Below are 21831 nucleotides of genomic sequence, written 5' to 3'. Positions count from 1 at the left end.
TCTCCCCAGGCTGTGTTAATGTCTCCCAGGCTGTGTTAATGTCTCCCCAGGCTATGTTGTTGTCTCCCCAGGCTGTGTTAATGTCTCCCCAGTCTGTGTTAATGTCTCCCCAGGCTGTGTTAATGTCTCCCCAGGCTGTGTTAATGTCTCCCCAGGCTGTGTTAATGTCTCCCCAGGCTATGTTGTTGTCTCCCCGGGCTGTGTTAATGTCTCCCCAGGCTGTGTTAATGTCTCCCCAGGCTATGTTGTTGTCTCCCCGGGCTGTGTTAATGTCTCCCCAGTCTGTGTTAATGTCTCCCCAGTCTGTGTTAATGTCTCCCCAGGCTGTGTTAATGTCTCCCCAGACTATGTTAATGTCTCCCCAGGCTGTGTTAATGTCTCCCAGGCTGTGTTAATGTCTCCCCAGGCTGTGTTAACGTCTCCCAGGCTGTGTTAATGTCTCCCAGGCTGTGTTAACGTCTCCCAGGCTGTGTTAATGTCTCCCAGGCTGTGTTAATGTCTCCCCAGGCTGTGTTAATGTCTCCCCAGTCTGTGTTAATGTCTCCCCAGGCTGTGTTAATGTCTCCCCAGGCTGTGTTAATGTCTCCCAGGCTGTGTTAATGTCTCCCCAGGTGTTGTTGTCACTCACAGTCATAGACCTATGCTCTGGGTTACATTCTTTTTTCTTCATCACTGGGTATTATGTCATCATGGCTTTGAGACCAATCCTGCTCAGTCAAACGCGATCATTGTGCCATCAGAGAATGCTGTTCATCGACTACAGCTCGGCATTCAACACCATAGTACCCTCCAAGCTCGTCATCAAGCTCGAGACCCTGGGTCTCGACCCCGCCCTGTGCAACTGGGTACTGGACTTCCTGACGGGCCGCCCCCAGGTGGTGAGGGTAGGCAACAACATCTCCTCCCCGCTGATCCTCAACACGGGGGCCCCACAAGGGTGCGTTCTGAGCCCTCTCCTGTACTCCCTGTTCACCCACGACTGCGTGGCCACGCACGCCTCCAACTCAATCATCAAGTTTGCGTACGACACAACAGTGGTAGGCTTGATTACCAACAACGACGAGACGGCCTACAGGGAGGAGGTGAGGGCCCTTGGAGTGTGGTGTCAGGAAAATAACCTCACACTCAACGTCAACAAAACTAAGGAGATGATTGTGGACTTCAGGAAACAGCAGAAGGAACACCCCCCTATCCACATCGATGGAACAGTAGTGGAGAGGGTAGCAAGTTTTAAGTTCCTCGGCATACACATCACAGACAAACTGAATTGGTCCACTCACACTGACAGCGTCGTGAAGAAGGCGCAGCAGCGCCTCTTCAACCTCAGGAGGCTGAAGAAATTCGGCTTGTCACCAAAAGCACTCACAAACTTCTACAGATGCACAATCGAGAGCATCCTGGCGGGCTGTATCACCGCCTGGTACGGCAACTGCTCCGCCCTCAACCGTAAGGCTCTCCAGAGGGTAGTGAGGTCTGCACAACGCATCACCGGGGGCAAACTACCTGCCCTCCAGGACACCTACACCACCCGATGTTACAGGAAGGCCATAAAGATCATCAAGGACATCAACCACCCGAGCCACTGCCTGTTCACCCCGCTATCATCCAGAAGGCGAGGTCAGTACAGGTGCATCAAAGCTGGGACCAAGAGACTGAAAAACAGCTTCTATCTCAAGGCCATCAGACTGTTAAACAGCCACCACTAACATTGAGTGGCTGCTGCCAACACACTGACATTGACACTGACCCAACTCCAGCCACTTTAATAATGGGAATTGATGGGAAATGATGTAAATATATCACTAGCCACTTTAAACAATGCTACCTTATATAATGTTACTTACCCTACATTATTCATCTCATATGCATACGTATATACTGTACTCTATATCATCGACTGCATCCTTATGTAATACATGTATCACTAGCCACTTTAACTATGCCACTTTGTTTACTTTGTCTACATACTCATCTCATATGTATATACTGTACTCGATACCATCTACTGTATGCTGCTCTGTACCATCACTCATTCATATATCCTTATGTACATATTCTTTATCCCCTTACACTGTGTATAAGACAGTAGTTTTGGAATTGTTAGTTAGATTACTTGTTGGTTATCACTGCATTGTCGGAACTAGAAGCACAAGCATTTCGCTACACTCGCATTAACATCTGCTAACCATGTGTATGTGACAAATAACATTTGATTTGATTTGATCAATGTTCAATACAAGGAGCAGCCGAGCAGGAAACACATGAATATCACATTTGTCACATGCGACGGATACAGTGAAATGCTTTACTTACAGGCTCTAACCAACCAATAGTGCAAAAAAGGTATTAGGTGAACAATAGTAAAGAAATAAAAACAACAGTAAAAAGACAGAATAAGAATTGAAGAGATGCCCAGTTGGGACAAACTAGAGTAAATCAGAATATCACATACAATGAGATAGCTGTTGATGTCAAATTTGAACCACAGCGATCTTATTATATGTGGTTTTGTTTCTTTCCGCTAACGTGGCATTGTTCTGTGGTTTAGGATGTGGACAGAAACTAGAGGTCGACCTCTAACAGAACCACCTGCACACCTGTTCTCCTCCTCAGCCCCCTACCCCTGTTCTCCTCCTCAGCCCCCTACCCTTGTTCTCCTCCTCAGCTCCTTACCCCTGTTCTCCTCCTCAGCCTCCTACACCTGTTCTCCTCCTCAGCCCCCTACCCCTGTTCTCCTCCTAAACCCCCTACCCATGTTCTCCTCCTCAGCCCCCTATCCCTGTTCTCCTCCTCAGCCCCCTACCCCTGTTCTCCTCCTCAGCCCCCTACCCCTGTTCTCCTCCTCAGCCCCTTACCCCTGTTCTCCTCCTCAGCCCCCTACCCCTGTTCTCCTCCTCAGCCCCCTACCCCTGTTCTCCTCCTCAGCCCCCTACCCCTGTTCTCTCCTCAGCCCCTACCCCTGTTCTCCTCCCCAGCCCCTACCCCTGTTCTCCTCCCCAGCCCCCTCCCCTGTTCTCCTCCCCCTACCCCTGTTCTCCTCCTCTCAGCCCCCTACCCCTGTTCTCCTCCCCAGCTCCCTACCCCTGTTCTCCTCCCCAGCCCCTACCCCTGTTCTCCTCCCCAGCCCCCTACCCCTGTTCTACCCCCTGTTCTCCTCCTCAGCCCCTACCCCTGTTCTCCTCCCCAGCCCCCTACCCCTGTTCTCCTCCCCAGCTCCCTACCCCTGTTCTCCTCCCCAGCCCCCCTGTTCTCCTCCCCAGCCCCTACCCCTGTTCTCCTCCTCAGCCCCCTACCCCTGTTCTCCTCCCCAGCCCCCTACCCCTGTTCTCCTCCCCAGCCCCCTACCCCTGTTCTCCTCCTCAGCCCCCTACCCCTGTTCTCCTCCCCAGCCCCCTACCCCTGTTCTCCTCCCCAGCCCCCTACCCCTGTTCTCCTCCCCAGCCCCCTACCCCTGTTCTCCTCCCCAGCTCCCTACACCTGTTCTCCTCCTCAGCCCCCTACCCCTGTTCTCCTCCTAAACCCCCTACCCATGTTCTCCTCCTCAGCCCCCTATCCCTGTTCTCCTCCTCAGCCCCCTACCCCTGTTCTCCTCCTCAGCCCCTACCCCTGTTCTCCTCCTCAGCCCCTTACCCCTGTTCTCCTCCTCAGCCCCCTACCCCTGTTCTCCTCCTCAGCCCCCTACCCCTGTTCTCCTCCTCAGCCCCCTACCCCTGTTCTCCTCCTCAGCCCCCTACCCCTGTTCTCCTCCCCAGCTCCCTACCCCTGTTCTCCTCCCCAGCCCCCTACCCCTGTTCTCCTCCCCAGCCCCCTACCCCTGTTCTCCTCCTCAGCCCCCTACCCCTGTTCTCCTCCCCAGCTCCCTACCCCTGTTCTCCTCCCCAGCTCCCTACCCCTGTTCTCCTCCCCAGCCCCCTACCCCTGTTCTCCTCCCCAGCCCCCTACCCCTGTTCTCCTCCTCAGCCCCCTACCCCTGTTCTCCTCCCCAGCCCCCTACCCCTGTTCTCCTCCTCAGCCCCCTACCCCTGTTCTCCTCCCCAGCTCCCTACCCCTGTTCTCCTCCCCAGCCCCCTACCCCTGTTCTCCTCCCCAGCCCCCTACCCCTGTTCTCCTCCTCAGCCCCCTACCCCTGTTCTCCTCCCCAGCTCCCTACCCTGTTCTCCTCCCCAGCTCCCTACCCCTGTTCTCCTCCCCAGCCCCCTACCCCTGTTCTCCTCCCCAGCCCCCTACCCCTGTTCTCCTCCTCAGCCCCCTACCCCTGTTCTCCTCCCCAGCCCCCTACCCCTGTTCTCCTCCTCAGCCCCCTACCCCTGTTCTCCTCCCCAGCTCCCTACCCCTGTTCTCCTCCCCAGCCCCCTACCCCTGTTCTCCTCCCCAGCCCCCTACCCCTGTTCTCCTCCTCAGCCCCCTACCCCTGTTCTCCTCCCCAGCTCCCTACCCCCTGTTCTCCTCCCCAGCTCCCTACCCCTGTTCTCCTCCCCAGCCCCCTACCCCTGTTCTCCTCCCCAGCCCCCTACCCCTGTTCTCCTCCCCAGCCCCCTACCCCTGTTCTCCTCCCCAGCCCCCTACCCCTGTTCTCCTCCTCAGCCCCCTACCCCTGTTCTCCTCCCCAGCTCCCTACCCCTGTTCTCCTCCCCAGCTCCCTACCCCTGTTCTCCTCCCCAGCTCCCTACCCCTGTTCTCCTCCTCAGCCCCCTACCCCTGTTCTCCTCCCCAGCCCCCTACCCCTGTTCTCCTCCCCAGCCCCCTACCCCTGTTCTCCTCCTCAGCCCCCTACCCCTGTTCTCCTCCCCAGCCCCCTACCCCTGTTCTCCTCCCCAGCCCCCTACCCCTGTTCTCCTCCCCAGCCCCCTACCCCTGTTCTCCTCCCCAGCCCCCTACCCCTGTTCTCCTCCTCAGCCCCCTACCCCTGTTCTCCTCCTCAGCCCCCTACCCCTGTTCTCCTCCTCAGCCCCCTACCCCTGTTCTCCTCCTCAGCCCCCTACCCCTGTTCTCCTCCTCAGCCCCCTATCCCTGTTCTCCTCCTCAGCCCCCTACCCCTGTTCTCCTCCTCAGCCCCCTACCCCTTGTTCTCCTCCTCAGCCCCCTACCCCTGTTCTACTCCCCAGCCCCCTACCCCTGTTCTCCTCCCCAGCTCCCTACACCTGTTCTCCTCCTCAGCCCCCTACCCCTGTTCTCCTCCTCAGCCCCCTACCCCTGTTCTCCTCCTCAGCCCCCTACCCCTGTTCTCCTCCTCAGCCCCCTACCCCTGTTCTACTCCCCAGCTCCCTACACCTGTTCTCCTCCTAATAGCCCTCCTGGTTATCTGCGGCAGAGAGCAGATGTTGCAGGAATGTGTGGTTTGCAGCTGCAACACTGCTGGCTGCATGTTAATTGCGTTGGCAGGTCTAAAAGATGGCCCTGTCTGTGATTTAGGGTCACGCTGACAACCATACTGAAACTCTTTATTTGGCTCTCTCAAAAGGTGCCATTTCTTTTTTAATGGCAGCTTTGGTCGGTGGCTTCATCTTAAAGAGGTTGCGTGTGTGTGTGTGTGTGTGTGTGTGTGTGTGTGTGTGTGTGTGTGTGTGTGTGTGTGTGTGTGTGTGTGTGTGTGTGTGTGTGTGTGTGTGTGTGTGTGTGTGTGTGTGTGTGTGTGTGTGTGTGAGAGAGAGGTCGGGGGGTCGTCGTCTCTGTTTCCACAATATATCTTTTCATCCAATACCCCACCGCAGATGTTGTCCCTTAATTTTCTCTCTGTTGTGTCCACTGCTGTTTTGTCTGCTTCTTTAACAATTGGACAGATGTATAGTAGTTGCCCCAGCAAAACTAGAATACCTCCAGTAAGCAAAATGACGTCGAAAGACGTCGAAAATACGTATTTTACAGACGTTGTAAATATGTATTTTCTGGATGCTGAAGGCTTAAACCAATCTCCGCGGATGTGGAAATCAATGCCGGTCCGCACTACAGTGTTGCCTGAAATTGAATTGTATGAATGCCCATCTATATGGGGTAGCCTAGTGTTTAGAATATTGGACTAGTCACTGAAAGGTTGCAAGTTCAAATCCCTGAACTGACAAGGTACAAATCTGTTGTTCTGCCCCTGAACAGGCAGTTAACCCACTGTTCCTAAGCCGTCATTGGAAATAGGAATTTGTTCTTAACTTACTTTCCTAGTTAAATAAAGGTTAAAAAAAATAAGTCTACCGTTTGTACAACACGCCAAAAAAGACATCGTCTCGTGCTTACTGGGGTGTAGGCCCACCATCAAGGCCGTTCTGGACTCCACCAAAACAAAGATGTCAAAAAGGCGTCAGCGTCGGTCCATGCTTACTGAGATGCCTAGAGTGTTGGCTGAAATTGAACTGTATGATCGCCCATCTATATGGTAAGCCTACCTTTTGTCAAACACCAGAAAAAGACATCCAAAAGACATCGGCTCGTGCTTACTGGGGTGTAGCCTATTATATCTGCCAGAAATGGAATTGTATGAATGCCCATCCATGTGGTAGGCCCACTGTTTGTAAAACGGCCCGTTGCATTGGTTTATTAGTCCTGATTATCAGTATCAATATCAGCAACCCAACTTTATCAGGAGTTATTATGATTATATGTGCAATGTGTTTACACAACGGGAAATGCAGAGGTATATTATTTTTCACTGTGATCAGCTTGTCAAAAATGTATGGATAGAAACTTGAAACCACTGATCCTGACAATGGGGTGAAACTCCTGAACAACAGTTGTGGTTGTCCATTTCATATGGTCCATCTTACTTCGACCCGTCCAGTTTTTAGGATATGTTTGATAACATGACTTCACATGTTTGTATTTGATCGAAGAAACCTGCATGATGTAAAGAGTGTCCGTCTCATTACATTGTCATCCATTTTATCTCTAACCTGTAGGCCACAGAAAAGGCCACATCTGATTTCTGCCAGATCCTATATGTGCTACAGGATTTATGTTTGGTACAAAATAAATACGAAACGTTGGTGGAGCCATGAGTTTCTCCAACATCACCCTGGAGAATAGAAATATTTCCCACCCCTGCCTTTGACCAAGTGGGCCCTGCTTATCACAGGGCGTCATCAACACTCACCTAAAAAGCCTTGTGCCACTGGTTGAGAGAAATTGTCATTGTTTTGGGGAGGAGTTATGTGAGGTTGTATGTGTTGTTGTTGGAGCTGAGTCTTGGTCAGTTTGGGTCAAAACATTTTGCCCTCGTCAATCTGCCGCCATAGACGACCGCATAATCCTGCCTAATGAGAGGGCCGGCCTTGGTAGCTGTCCAGCCGGTGTGACCTCTGACCTTACCTCTTCTCTCCTGTGGTCTCCAGCAGGGCCTTACCGGCACAGCGCCTACGGAGGCAGCCCGAGCGGCAACGCCGTGACCATTCACTGTCTCCGCTGCCGGGAGGTCTGTAAGGGAGAGGTGGTTCGTGTGCAGAATGTCCACTTCCATGTCAAGTGCTTCACCTGCCAAGGTAAGACCCTCAGCCTTCTGTCTGTCCATCTGTCCCGTCCACCTGTCTGTTTTGTCTGTCCGTCTGCCTGCCTTCCATCCAGCCGTCTGTCCATCTGTCCCGTCCACCTGTCTGTTTGTCTGTCCGTCTGCCTGCCTTCCATCCAGCCGTCTGTCCATCTGTCCCATCCACCTGTCTGTCTGTCTGTCTGTCTGTCTGTCTGTCTGTCTGTCTGTCTGTCTGTCTGTCTGTCTGTCTGTTCTCTAGACATCCTTAGCCTCCACAGTCTAGCAGCACTCTGCCAGTCCCATTTGAAACCATTAGCTATCAGAGAGAGAGAGAGAATCTGTCTCCCTGACACCCCCTGGGCTGCTCAAGGCATCAGGAGAAATGCACAGCTTGAACAACGGAATAGCAAGAGAAGCCTGCTGAGAGCTCTTCATGATAGACAGGACAATGGAGACAAGATCAACTGCCAACTTGTAGTGTTTATCTTATTGTTAAACCTAGAAATGAGTGTTTCATATTTTCAGAATGCTATTTTTTACTCGTGTTTCACCTAAGGAAGCCACTTGTAGTGCCTTTAAGCAGCCAGAAGAAGAATAGGCAGGTGGAGGTGGGCCATTCCCTTCCATGGTCAGAATAGGCAGGTGGAGGTGGGCCATTCCCTTCCATGGTCAGAATAGGCAGGTGGAGGTGGGCCATTCCCTTCCATGGTCAGAATAGGCAGGTGGAGGTGGGCCATTCCCTTCCATGGTCAGAATAGGCAGGTGGAGGTGGGCCATTCCCTTCCATGGTCAGAATAGGCAGGTGGAGGTGGGCCATTCCCTTCCATGGTCAGAATAGGCAGGTGGAGGTGGGCCATTCCCTTCCATGGTCAGAATAGGCAGGTGGAGGTGGGCCATTCCCTTCCATGGTCAGAATAGGCAGGTGGAGGTGGGCCATTCCCTTCCATGGTCAGAATAGGCAGGTGGAGGTGGGCCATTCCCTTCCATGGTCAGAAACCATTTCCAAACTGCCGGTGCTCACGTGGTCTTGTTTATTATGCAAGCTGTTGCTGTGGTAACGGTGTTAGGGGGCAACGTGCCTTGGATGCTGGTTACTCTCTCCGCCAGTATCAGCCAATAGGAGCCCTTCCTGCGTGCTCTGGAGCACAGCAAGGTGGTTGCCGTTTTCTCGCTACAACATATGTAAATCTCCCTTCATCTCCCTTCTCCTTCATGCTCATTCTCTTACTGTCTGTCTCTATAGATCTCTCGTCCCTCTCTCTCCTCTTTCTTTCATCTGTTTAGTTTCTCTCTCTCTCTCATTCCCTGCCCACAGTCTCTCTCTCTCATTCCCTGCTCACAGTCTCTCTCTCATTCCCTGCCCACAGTCTCTCTCTCTCATTCCCTGCTCACAGTCTCTCTCTCTCATTCCCTGCTCACAGTCTCTCTCTCTCATTCCCAGCCCACAGTCTCTCTCTAATTCCCTGCCCACAGTCTCCCACTCAATCCCTGCCCACAGTCTCTCCCTCATTCCCTGCCCACAGTCTCTCCCTCATTCCCTGCCCACAGTCTCTCTCTCATTCCCTGCCCACAGTCTCTCTCTCATTCCCTGCCCACAGTCTCTCTCTCATTCCCTGCCCACAGTCTCTCTCTCATTCCCTGCCCACAGTCTCTCTCTCATTCCCTGCCCACATTCTCTCTCTCATTCCCTGCCCACATTCTCTCTCTCATTCCCTGCCCACAGTCTCTCTCTAATTCCCTGCCCACAGTCTCTCCCTCATTCCCTTCCCACAGTCTCTCTCTAATTCCCTGCCCACAGTCTCTCTCTAATTCCCTGCCCACAGTCTCTCTCTAATTCCCTGCCCACAGTCTCTCTCTCATTCCCTGCACACAGTCTCACTCTCATTCCCTGCACACAGTCTCTCTCTCATTCCCTGCCCACAGTCTCTCTCTAATTCCCTGCCCACAGTCTCTCTCTCATTCCCTGCCCACAGTCTCTCTTTCTCATTCCCTGCCCACAGTCTCTCTTTCTCATTCCCTGCCCACAGTCTCTCTTTCTCATTCCCTGCCCACAGTCTCTCTTTCTCATTCCCTGCCAACAGTCTCTCTCTCATTCCCTGCCCACAGTCTCTCTCTCATTCCCTGCCCACAGTCTCTCTCTCATTCCCTGCCCACAGTCTCTCTCTCATTCCCTGCCAACAGTCTCTCTCTCTCATTCCCTGCCCACAGTCTCTCTCTCTCTCATTCCCTGCCCACAGTCTCTCTGTCTCTCTCTCATTCCTTGCCCACAGTCTCTCTCTCATTCCTTGCCCACAGTCTCTCTTTCTCATTCCCTGCCCACAGTCTCTCTCTCATTCCCTGGCCACAGTCTCTCTCTCTCTCTCTCATTCCCTGGCCACAGTCTCTCTCTCTCTCATTCCCTGCCCACAGTCTCTCTCTCTCTTTCTGCCCACAGTCCCTGCCCAGTCTCTCTCTGTATCTCTCATTCGCTGCCCACAGTCTCTCTCTCTCATTCCCTGCCCACAGTCTCTCTCTCATTCCCTGCCCACAGTCTCTCTCTCTCTCATTCCTTGCCCACGGTCTCTCTCTCATTCGCTGCCCACAGTCTCTCTCTCTCATTCCCTGCCTACAGTCTCTCTCTCTCATTCCCTGCCCACATTCTCTCTCAATTCAATTCAATTCAAGGGGCTTTATTGGCATGGGAAACATGTGTTAACATTGCTAAAGCAAGTGAGGTAGATAATATACAAAAGTGAAATAAACAATAACAATTAACAGTAACCATTACACATACAGAAATGTCAAAACAATAAAGACATTACAAATGTCAAATTATACATACAGTATATATATATATATATATATATATATATATATATATATATATATATATACAGTGTTATAACAATGTACAAATGGTTAAAGAACGCAAGGGAAAATAAATAAGCATAAATATGAGTTGTATTTACAATAGTGTTTGTTCTTCACTGGTTGCCCTTTTCTTGTGGCAACAGGTCACAAATCTTGCTGCTGTGATGGCACACTGTGGAATTCCACCCAGTAGATATGGGAGTTTATCAAAATTGGATTTGTTTTCGAATTCTTTGTGGATCTGTGTAATCTGAGGGAAATATGTATCTCTAATATGGTCATACGTTGGACAGGAGGTTAGGAAGTGCAGCTCAGTTTCCACCTCATTTTGTGGGCAGTGAGCACATAGCCTGCCTTCTCTTGAGAGCCAGGTCTGTCTACAATGGCCTTTCTCAATAGCAAGGCTATGCTCACTGAGTCTGTACATTGTCAAAGCTTTCCTTAATTTTGGGTCAGTCATGGTGGTCAGGTATTCTGCCGCTGTTTGCTCTGTTTAGGGCCAAATAGTTTGCTCTGTTGTTTTGTTCATTCTTTCCAATGTGTCAAGTAATTATCTTTTTGTTTTCTCATGATTTGCTTGGGTCTAATTGTGCTGCTGTCCTGGGGTCTGTGGGGTGTGTTTGTGTTTGTGAACAGAGCCCCAGGACCAGCTTGCTTAGGGGACTCTTCTCCAGGTTCATCTCTCTGTAGGTGATGGCTTTGTTGTGGAAGGTTTGGGAATCGCTTCCTTTTAGGTGGTTGTAGAATTTAACATATATTTTCTGGATTTTGATAATTAGTGGGTATCGGCCTAATTCTGCTCTGCATGCATTATTTGGTGTTCTACGTTGTACAAGGAGGATATTTTTGCAGAATTCTGCATGCAGAGTCTCAATCTGGTGTTTGTCCCATTTTGTGAAGTCTTGGTTGGTGAGCGGACCCCAGACCTCACAACCATAAAGGGCAATGGGCTCTATGACTGATTCAAGTATTTTTAGCCAAATCCTAATTGGTATGTTGATTTTTATGTTCCTTTTAATGGCATAGAATACCCTTCTTGTCTTGTCTCTCAGATCGTTCACAGCTTTGTGGAAGTTACCTGTGGCGCTGATGTTTAGGCCAGGCATGTATAGTTTTTTGTGTGCTCTAGGGCAACAGTGTCTTAATGGAATTTGTATTTGTGGGTGGTGTGTAGGCTGGTGGTTGTGGGTGATGTGGGTGGTGTATAGGGTTAAGTAGTGCTGGTGGTTGTGGGTGGTGTGGGTGGTGTGTAGGGTTAAGTAGTGCTGGTGGTTGTGGGTGATGTGGGTGGTGTGTAGGGTTAAGTAGTGCTGGTGGTTGTGGGTGATGTGGGTGGTGTGTAGGGTTAAGTAGTGCTGGTGGTTGTGGGTGGTGTGGGTGGTGTATAGGGTTAAGTAGTGCTGGTGATGTGGGTGGTGTGTAGGGCTGGGCTGGTGGTTGCGGGTGATGTGGGTGGTGTATAGGGTTAAGTAGTGCTGGTGGTTGTGGGTGGTGTGGGTGGTGTATAGGGTTAAGTAGTGCTGGTGGTTGTGGGTGATGTGGGTGGTGTGTAGGACTGGGCTGGTGGTTGTGGGTGATGTGGGTGGTGTGTAGGGTTAAGTAGTGCTGGTGGTTGTGGGTGATGTGGGTGGTGTGTAGGACTGGGCTGGTGGTTGTGGGTGATGTGGGTGGTGTGTATTGTTAAGTAGTGCTGGTGGACAGCAGGTCTTTTTCCTAACCTGTCTCAGGTCTCAGGCGTTTAGCTCAGAAACACAGTCCATCTGAGAGCTCACAATCAGCTGATAGTGTTTGACTGTCTTCCTGAACACATGTCCTCTCCTCTCACTGTATTGTCATGGCTTTAGGCAGAGCACACCATGCACCTTTTACACTGGCCACCATTAGTCCTCATGACATGTCTAATCTCCTCCTGTGTACTCTTCCTACACACAGCAGCGTTTTAGAAAGTAGTGTGGCAGCAGGAGTACTGTTGGTGAACGTGAGCCTTTTAACCGAGCCAAACAACAAGCCTCAACCCCCCCACTGTTGGTGAACGTGAGCCTTTTAACCGAGCCAAACAACAAGCCTCAACCCCCACTGTTGGTGAACGTGAGCCTTTTAACCGAGCCAAACAACAATCCTCAACCCCCCCACTGTTGGTGAACGTGAGCCTTTTAACCGAGCCAAACAACAAGCCTCAACCCCCCCACTGTTGGTGAACGTGAGCCTTTTAACCGAGCCAAACAACAAGCCTCAACCCCACCCCACCCCCACCCCCACTGTTGGAGTGAGATGGAATTTGGGAAGGAAAAACATATTTTGTAATAGACTCATTGTTGTTTGCTTGGGTTGTGTGGTTGTCCTTCGTCAGTCTGTTGTGTTCTAGCTGGGAGGGAGACAGTGAGGGAGGATGGGACGTAGGACACAGTGATGGGCTGGGGAACATGCCATGCCAAGATGCCTGTAGTGTTACAACAGCCCATGCATGAAATAGATTTTCCCTCACCAAACAAGAGGCCATTGATGAGTCTTGTGGTGAACAAACAAGCCATCATCCCACGCTAGGAGCCAGTGGCTGGATGAAAACCGGACATTTTATATCCTATCAGTGTGAGGTAATACCATGACATGAGCACCTGGAAAGAACTGAGCATGTGGAGACAGAATCCCTAATATAGAATCCTGGAGTCGCCAGGTTCAAAACCAAATCAGCCTCTTAGTCTGTACATTTCTAACGGACTCTGACTGGCTATCAGGCTCTCACTGGCCCTCACTGACTCTCTCTGACACTCTCTGACACTCACTGGCCATCTGACCCACTCTGGCCCTCACTGGCCCTCTCATTGGCCCATAGTGTCTCTCTGGCTCTCTGGGGGGTCTCATCTCTCCAAGACAATAGTTACAGTTGTCATAGTAGGGGCGGCAGGGTAGCCTAGTGGTTAGAGAGTTGGACTAGGAACCGGAAGGTTGCAAGTTCAAACCCCCGAGCTGACATGGTACTAATCTGTCGTTCTGCCCCTGAACAGGCAGTTAACCCACTGTTCCTAGACCAGTTAACCCACCCTAGGCCGTCATTGAAAATAAGAATTTGTTCTTAACTGACTTGCCTGGTTAAATAAAGGTAAAATAAATAAATAGTAGGGTGGATTCTAGATTGTCTCTGTTAGTCCAGTACTCCCCTTTAGAACGCTGCAGAGGCTGGATAGAAAGAGGGAGAAGTACCAGTTAACATTGTCAGTGTAGCTGGTCTGTAAAAATATAGAGTGGAAAGAGAACAGAGAAGGCAAACGTCCGGTGTATGAGCAGTGGTGTGGAGGTCATCTGTCTCAGGAGAAGGCCTTCGATTTCAGGGTTGTTGTCGTCCTCAGGCAAAGAACTTGGGCAAACAGAAAAACAGAACATGAGAAACTCTCAGCTTGCTGATTTACAAGATATGTACAGTATTAAACATAAATCATTGGTTCCTGCAGATAAATGGAAAAGACCACTTCTCTTTACTTCGCCATCTGAGGTTTTTATGTAGAACCATTTATTCCTGGGATAAAAGTAACTACTTTATAATATTGATTCAGCCGTTTGCACTCAACAAGGGATAATGATTCTCTGTTGGCCATCGACATTCTGTTTAGATGAAATCCTCTACAGTATAAAGTGATCATCTCTTAAGCGTACTGATGAATCAGCCAGTCTCTTCTAAATGGGCCTGTAGAGACTTCTCTCTTTGCCTTTGTGTTTGCAGCTTTGAACCTCGCAGAACCACAGATCTCTGTTGTGGACAATGCAATCGCTTGTTAGTTAGTAGCATGGTCAGAGATTTGAGTGAGCATCCTGGAACAAACTCCAGGCAGTAGGAGAAGAGTCTGCTGGGACCTGGGAGTGAAATGGGATGAGAGGGAGAAAATGAATTTCCATACACAGTGTCTGCCAAGAAATGCGTTCCCATTATGCTCCACTTGTGAGGACAGTATGAGTAGTGCCTCTAGAATGGAGGCGGTGGCTGTGGGAGGGGAAAAGAGCTGGACCTGCCCACAGTGTCTCTCTCTGTCCTGGGGATATGACTGTCTCTGTCTGTCCTGGGGATATGGCTTTCTCTGTCTGTCCTGGGGATATGACTGTCTCTGTCTGTCCTGGGGATATGTCTGTCTCTGTCTGTCCTGGGGATATGACTGTCTCTGTTTGTCCTGGGGATATGACTGTCTCTGTGTGTCCTGGGGATATGGCTGTCTCTGTCTGTCCTGGGGATATGTCTGTCTCTGTCTGTCCTGGGGATATGACTGTCTCTGTCTGTCCTGGGGATATGACTGTCTCTGTCTGTCCTGGGGATATGACTGTCTCTGTTTGTCCTGGGGATATGACTGTCTCTGTGTGTCCTGGGGATATGGCTGTCTCTGTCTGTCCTGGGGATATGACTGTCTCTGTCTGTCCTGGGGATATGACTGTCTCTGTCTGTCCTGGGGATATGACTGTCTCTGTGTGTCCTGGGGATATTGCTGTCTTTGTCTGTCCTGGGGATATGGCTGTCTTTGTCTGTCCTGGGGATATGGCTGTCTCTCTTATGGGGATATGGCTGTCTCTGTCTGTCCTGGGGATATGACTGTCTCTGTCTGTCCTGGGGATATGACTGTCTTTGTCTGTCCTGGGGATATGGCTGTCTCTGTCTGTCCTGGGGATATGACTGTCTCTGTGTGTCCTGGGATATGACTGTCTCTGTTTGTCCTGGGGATATGACTGTCTCTGTTTGTCCTGGGGATATGACTGTCTCTGTCTGTCCTGGGGATATTGGGCGTCCCATGAAGTAATCTGTTGGCCAATGGGTAGGAGGAGAGACAATAAATAAACAGGAGGGAGCTGTGCCAGTCTGCAGCCAGACATTATGTAGAAATAGACACACACAGGTCCAGCCTTCTTGGCATATAGCTACAGTATGTGGCGATGACTCAGTGGAGATGTCTATAAGAGCCGGGTACTTTCATCTCCAAACCATTTCCCTCTGGATAATGATACAAAATGGAGGACAAATCATACTCTACAGTACTCCTAACATCTCCTTTCTACAGTCTCATATCTATGCAGGAAGTGTTTGTGTGTAAGCCCCATTCTGCCCTTGGTGCTGCTGTACATAGATGGGGGCTGACAGTGACAGGGGAACAGGTCATGGCTCTGTCCTGGCTGATCACTGTGGAGCAGCAGACGTGGGAGAAGGACCGGGACTGATTGATCAATCGATGGCTGATCTGCTGCCTCCCTCCATGGAGCCTCTTCCTCTTCACTGTAAGCAGAGCCCTGACACACACAGCTTAGCGGGCAGCCTGTAATGGAAGGCTGGCTGGGGGGATTAGACAGTCCCCACTGGGCAAAAACAGGTTGAATCATCATTGTTCCCATGTCATTTCAACAACAACAAAAATGTAATGTGACAACGTTGAGTCAATGTGATGACATTTTTAGTTGATTTCATGTTGAATTCACGTTAGTTGACAACCCAACCAATGTTTTTTTTAATGACATTGAAGTGCCCAGTAGTTTACCCCTCTGGCCTGGCTGGAAGGAGAGCGAGAGAAACACTTTAAAACTTTGTATTTCTTTAATGATACAACCTCACCACCCCCCCTTTAAAAAAAAAATATCCCCTGTGCTGTCACGACTTCCGCCGAAGTCGGCTCCTCTCCATGTTCGGGCATCACCGGCGTCACCGGCTTTCTAGCCATCACCCGTCACACCCTGACCATAGAGAGCCCTTGATGTTGTAGGTCAGGGTGTGACTAGGGGGGGTTCTAGTTTTCCTATTTCTATGTTGGTGTACTTGGTATGGTTCACAATTAGAGGCAGCTGATTATCGTTGTCTCTAATTGGGGATCATACGTAAGTTCACCATTGTTCCCACCCGGGTCGTGGGATATTGTTCCCACCCGGGTTGTGGGATATTGTTCCCACCAGGGTTGTGGGATATTGTTTCCACCCGGGTTGTGGGATATTGTTCCCACCCGGGTTGTGGGATATTGTTCCCACCCGGGTTGTGGGATATTGTTCCCACCCGGGTTGTGGGATATTGTTCCCACCAGGGTTGTGGGATATTGTTTCCACCCGGGTTGTGGGATATTGTTTCCACCCGGGTTGTGGGATATTGTTTCCACCAGGGTTGTGGGATATTGTTTCCACCAGGGTTGTGGGATATTTTTTCCACCCGGGTTGTGGGATATTGTTCCCACCCGGGTTGTGGGATATTGTTCCCACCAGGGTTGTGGGATATTGTTTCCACCCGGGTTGTGGGATATTGTTTCCACCAGGGTTGTGGGATATTGTTTCCACCAGGGTTGTGGGATATTGTTTCCACCCGGGTTGTGGGATATTGTTCCCACCCGGGTTGTGGGATATTGTTCCCACCAGGGTTGTGGGGTATTGTTTCCACCAGGGTTGTGGGATATTGTTTCCACCCGGGTTGTGGGATATTGTTTCCACCCGGGTTGTGGGATATTGTTTCCACCTGGGTTGTGGGATATTGTTCCCACCCGGGTTGTGGGATATTGTTCCCACCCGGGTTGTGGGATATTGTTTCCACCAGGGTTGTGGGATATTGTTTCCACCCGGGTTGTGGGATATTGTTTCCACCCGGGTTGTGGGATATTGTTTCCCCTCGGGTTGTGGGATATTGTTTCCACCCGGGTTGTGGGATATTGTTTCCACCAGGGTTGTAGGATATTGTTCCCACCCGGGTTGTGGGATATTGTTTCCACCAGGGTTGTGGGATATTGTTTCCACCCGGGTTGTGGGATATTGTTCCCACCCGGGTTGTGGGATATTGTTCCCACCAGGGTTGTGGGGTATTGTTTCCACCAGGGTTGTGGGATATTGTTTCCACCCGGGTTGTGGGATATTGTTCCCACCCGGGTTGTGGGATATTGTTCCCACCAGGGTTGTGGGGTATTGTTTCCACCAGGGTTGTGGGATATTGTTTCCACCCGGGTTGTGGGATATTGTTTCCACCCGGGTTGTGGGATATTGTTTCCACCCGGGTTGTGGGATATTGTTCCCACCCTGGTTGTGGGATATTGTTCCCACCCGGGTTGTGGGATATTGTTTCCACCAGGGTTGTGGGATATTGTTTCCACCCGGGTTGTGGGATATTGTTTCCACCCGGGTTGTGGGATATTGTTTCCACTCGGGTTGTGGGATATTGTTCCCACCCGGGTTGTGGGATATTGTTCCCACCCGGGTTGTGGGATATATTGTTCCCACCCGGGTTGTGGGATATTGTTCCCACCCGGGTTGTGGGATATTGTTCCCACCCGGGTTGTGGGATATGGTTTCCACCCAGGTTGTGGGATATGGTTTCCACCCGGGTTGTGGGATATGGTTTCCACCCGGGTTGTGGGATATGGTTTCCACCCGGGTTGTGGGATATGGTTTCCACCCGGGTTGTGGGATATGGTTTCCACCTGGGTTGTGGGATATTGTTCCCACCAGGGTTGTGGGGTATTGTTCCCACCTGGGTTGTGGGATATGGTTCCCACCTGGGTTGTGGGATATTGTTCCCACCCGGGTAGTGGGATATTGTTCCCACCCGGGTAGTGGGATATTGTTCCCACCCGGGTAGTGGGATATTGTTCCCACCCGGGTAGTGGGATATTGTTCCCACCCGGGTAGTGGGATATTGTTCCCACCTGGGTTGTGGGATATTGTTCCCACCTGGGTTGTGGGATATGGTTCCCACCTGGGTTGTGGGATATTGTTCCCACCTGGGTTGTGGGATATGGTTTCCACCTGGGTTGTGGGATATGGTTCCCACCTGGGTTGTGGGATATGGTTTCCACCTGGGTTGTGGGATATGGTTTCCACCTGGGTTGTGGGATATGGTTCCCACCTGGGTTGTGGGATATGGTTTCCACCTGGGTTGTGGGATATGGTTTCCACCTGGGTTGTGGGATATGGTTTCCACCTGGGTTGTGGGATATGGTTCCCACCTGGGTTGTGGGATATGGTTTCCACCTGGGTTGTGGGATATGGTTTCCACCTGGGTTGTGGGATATGGTTTCCACCTGGGTTGTGGGATATGGTTCCCACCTGGGTTGTGGGATATGGTTTCCACCTGGGTTGTGGGATATTGTGGAACTCACACGCTGCGCCTTGGACCAACCTTTTCAACAACCGTGACATCTCCGCTCCATTTTTCATATTTCCATTTGTTTTGTCTTGTTTCCATACACACCTGGTTTTCATTCCCTAATCACACAATGCATTTAGTCCTCTGTTCCCCTCCATGTCTTTGTGTGAAATTGTTTTCATGTTGTGGGTATTGTTACCCGCCTGTGTTTTATGTACTTATGTGCTTTCGTTTGGACCGGAATAAAAAGTGCGCCTGTTAACTACACTCTGCTCTCCTGCACCTGACTTCACCTCTAGTACACACCCTTCACATGTGCTGCATAATCACCTTGCCCTTTACCCCACATCACAACTGTATATCCAACCCATCTTCCCCAGCTGTACAGATGGCCCCCCGCGACACACCATATCTCCTGAAACACCTCCACACTGTTTATCATTTTATAGAACTCCAATTCTACCCTAAGTCACAGAGACCATCCCATTAACTTCTTATGGCTGCATCCCTTCTCAAATCTAACTGCCTGTAGCTCAGGCCCAGAAGCAAGGATATGCATATTATTGGTATCATTTGAATGGAAACATTCTGAAGTTTGTGGAAATGTTAATTGAATGTAGGAGAATATAACACAGTAGATCTGGTAGAAGAAAAGATAAAGTGCATACGTTTTCTGTTTTTTATTGTTGTAGTATTATCTTTCACATGTACTAGAATAGCCAAACAGTCAGATAGGATTCTGGAGATAATTTAGATAGAGAACGCAAGAGGGCACCTGTAGTTGTGCAAAGTTTCAGGCTGATAACTTCAGGAATGGGTGAGCTACATGACATTTAGCATGAAGTCACCCAGGTGTCCCACACAAGTTGCCCAAATGTACCCAAGTGGCCTAATTGGTGAAATGATATAACTATATACACACAACATATCAAAAAGCTAACATATAAAAATGTATATTTTTTAAAAACATATACAAAAAAAACAGGGGTAGACCTTTTGGAAGACCCTCAGTCCTCTACACAATATTTTGCTGCTGGTGCCATGTCCCCATGCAGTCTCTTTCTGCTGTAAAGCAGAGGCAAACCGAACAAGTGGTGCACGTGATGTGGGACTTCATGTGACAAAGAACTAACAACGACGCATCCATGCTGTGCCCTTTTGGCCCTGAGGCACATTCATGCCTGCAGTTATGAACTTTGGCATATGAACACCCCTGGTGGCAGGAGTAGAGGGGGCAGAGGTAGAGGGGGCAGAAGGTGATGCAGTGGACTTAGTGCTATAGCCAGCAAGCTCCCGGATGAGCAGCTCCCTGAAGGCTAGCTGTGAGATGGGGGTCTGTCCACAGCTCTTCACCATTTCCTTCTGCAGGATGAAGGAATTCACCACAGCAATGTCAATGAAATGATAAAACAATGTCTTGTACCGTTTCTTTGTCTTATGGAGAACATTGTAGTACCCCATCAGTACGTCTGATAAGTCTACACCTCCCATGCCCTTGTGGTAGTCCTTGATAGCTGCAGGAATGGGGACATTTTTTGGTGGTCCATGCCCCAGTAGCGTTGTTCACATGCCTGACGACGTTATCGTCGCTGAAGGACTTGTGGATAGTGGAGCACATCGCCACCTCTCTGGTGTCCATCCACCTCACAAACAGCAGGCCATCTTCACGGATCCATCGCATGGTATCCCGCTTAGGCATGTCGTTCACCTTTGTCTTCGGAAAGCCCATTCTGTTGGTCCAAATGGTGCCACAAGCCCACACATCCAGCTTCCTCAGGTCTGTGATCAGTTTGTAGCCCTTCCTCAGGTCTGAACAGTTTGTAGCCCTTCCTCAGGTCTGTGAACAGTTTGTAGCCCTTCCTCAGGTCTGTGAACAGTTTGTAGCCCGTCCTCAGGTCTGTGAACAGTTTGTAGCCCTTCCTCAGGTCTGTGAACAGTTTGTAGCCCTTCCTCAGGTCTGTGATCAGTTTGTAGCCCTTCCTCAGGTCTGTGATCAGTTTGTAGCCCTTCCTCAGGTCTGTTAACAGTTTGTAGCCCTTCCTCAGGTCTGTGATCAGTTTGTAGCCCTTCCTCAGGTCTGTTAACAGTTTGTAGCCCTTCCTCAGGTCTGTGATCAGTTTGTAGCCCTTCCTCAGGTCTGTTAACAGTTTGTAGCCCTTCCTCAGGTCTGTGATCAGTTTGTAGCCCTTCCTCAGGTCTGTGAACAGTTTGTAGCCCTTCCTCAGGTCTGTGATCAGTTTGTAGCCCTTCCTCAGGTCTGTGATCAGTTTGTAGCCCTTCCTCAGGTCTGTGAACAGTTTGTAGCCCTTCCTCAGGTCTGTGAACAGTTTGTAGCCCTTCCTCAGGTCTGTTAACAGTTTGTAGCCCTTCCTCAGGTCTGTGAACAGTTTGTAGCCCTTCCTCAGGTCTGTGATCAGTTTGTAGCCCTTCCTCAGGTCTGTGATCAGTTTGTAGCCCTTCCTCAGGTCTGTGAACAGTTTGTAGCCCTTCCTCAGGTCTGTGATCAGTTTGTAGCCCTTCCTCAGGTCTGTGATCAGTTTGTAGCCCTTCCTCAGGTCTGTGAACAGTTTGTAGCCCTTCCTCAGGTCTGTGATCAGTTTGTAGCCCTTCCTCAGGTCTGTGATCAGTTTGTAGCCCTTCCTCAGCAGTTGAAAATCCAATAACTCCATGACAGGATCATGACCGAGTCCCTTACCCAGTCGCAAAACTGCTTTTCCCCTCAAACAAACAAATTGCACGTGTAGGCACACACAGACTCAGTCAAAACAAACCGCTAGTAACCCCATTTTGTTGGTTTGTGACGCATGTATTGTTTTAGGCCAATTCTGGCCTTTGCAGCTACCATTCTCACATCTATGGACAAGTGCTGGGCGGGCTAAAAATGGGTCTTGCAGGCCTCAACCATGCTGGGGTAGAGAGATTTGACTTTGCAGAGCCTGTCAAACCTTGCGGTGCCTCTCGTCCTGTCATTGTCCTCATCAACTTTTGGGTCACTAATGTGAAGCGCCCGTGAGATATTTAGAAACCTCGTAGAGGACATGACAGTGGGGGGGAAAGGCAGTGGATAGAGTGGGGATGTTTTCCTGTAATCCTTTAGGGTTTTTAACTTCACCAGCGAAAGGTACTGTAGCAGAAAAGGTCTGACATGGAAATGGGCTTCCAGGCCTCTTTATTTCCTGCTTGCTTCTTAGCCCCATACTTGTTTGTATTATACACCAGGGAATCAACAACTGACGGGGTGAAAAACAGTTGAAAAAGTTGCATGGGGCTGTATTTCGACGTCATGTCCAGCTGAGGTCCTGGTGGCCTTTTTGGTCTGAATATTGGAGGCCGTGGCTCCACATCCTCCTCCAGCACAGAGTGTCATTGCCCCTCTACCTCTCTGCCAGCAGGTTCCACACTTCCCTTCCTCCGCTTCTTTGTTTGTGTCTTCACACCTCTAGATGGC

General features: G+C 50.3%; 1 protein-coding gene across 14 annotated transcripts in view; it reads left to right on the top strand.

Moving 5' to 3' along the window:
• LOC118389794 (actin-binding LIM protein 3-like) overlaps nt 1–21831 on the top strand; it is a 199701-nt gene that overhangs the window by 51276 nt on the left and 126594 nt on the right. For 13 of the 14 annotated variants that reach the window (XR_008147215.1, XR_008147214.1, XR_008147213.1 and 10 more), the window contains exon 2: nt 7320–7466. Coding sequence is in view for 10 of the 14 variants with exons in the window: in XM_052529427.1 (XP_052385387.1) it covers nt 7320–7466 (147 nt within the window). In the remaining 4 variants the exon portion in view is untranslated. The remainder of the gene's footprint in view (nt 1–7319; nt 7467–21831) is intronic. The other variant, XM_052529425.1, reaches the window with a different exon arrangement.

The sequence above is a fragment of the Oncorhynchus keta genome, chromosome 11 (assembly GCF_023373465.1).
Source record: "Oncorhynchus keta strain PuntledgeMale-10-30-2019 chromosome 11, Oket_V2, whole genome shotgun sequence".
Taxonomy (NCBI): Eukaryota; Metazoa; Chordata; class Actinopteri; order Salmoniformes; family Salmonidae; genus Oncorhynchus; species Oncorhynchus keta.
This window is presented reverse-complemented; position numbering and strand designations above follow the sequence as displayed.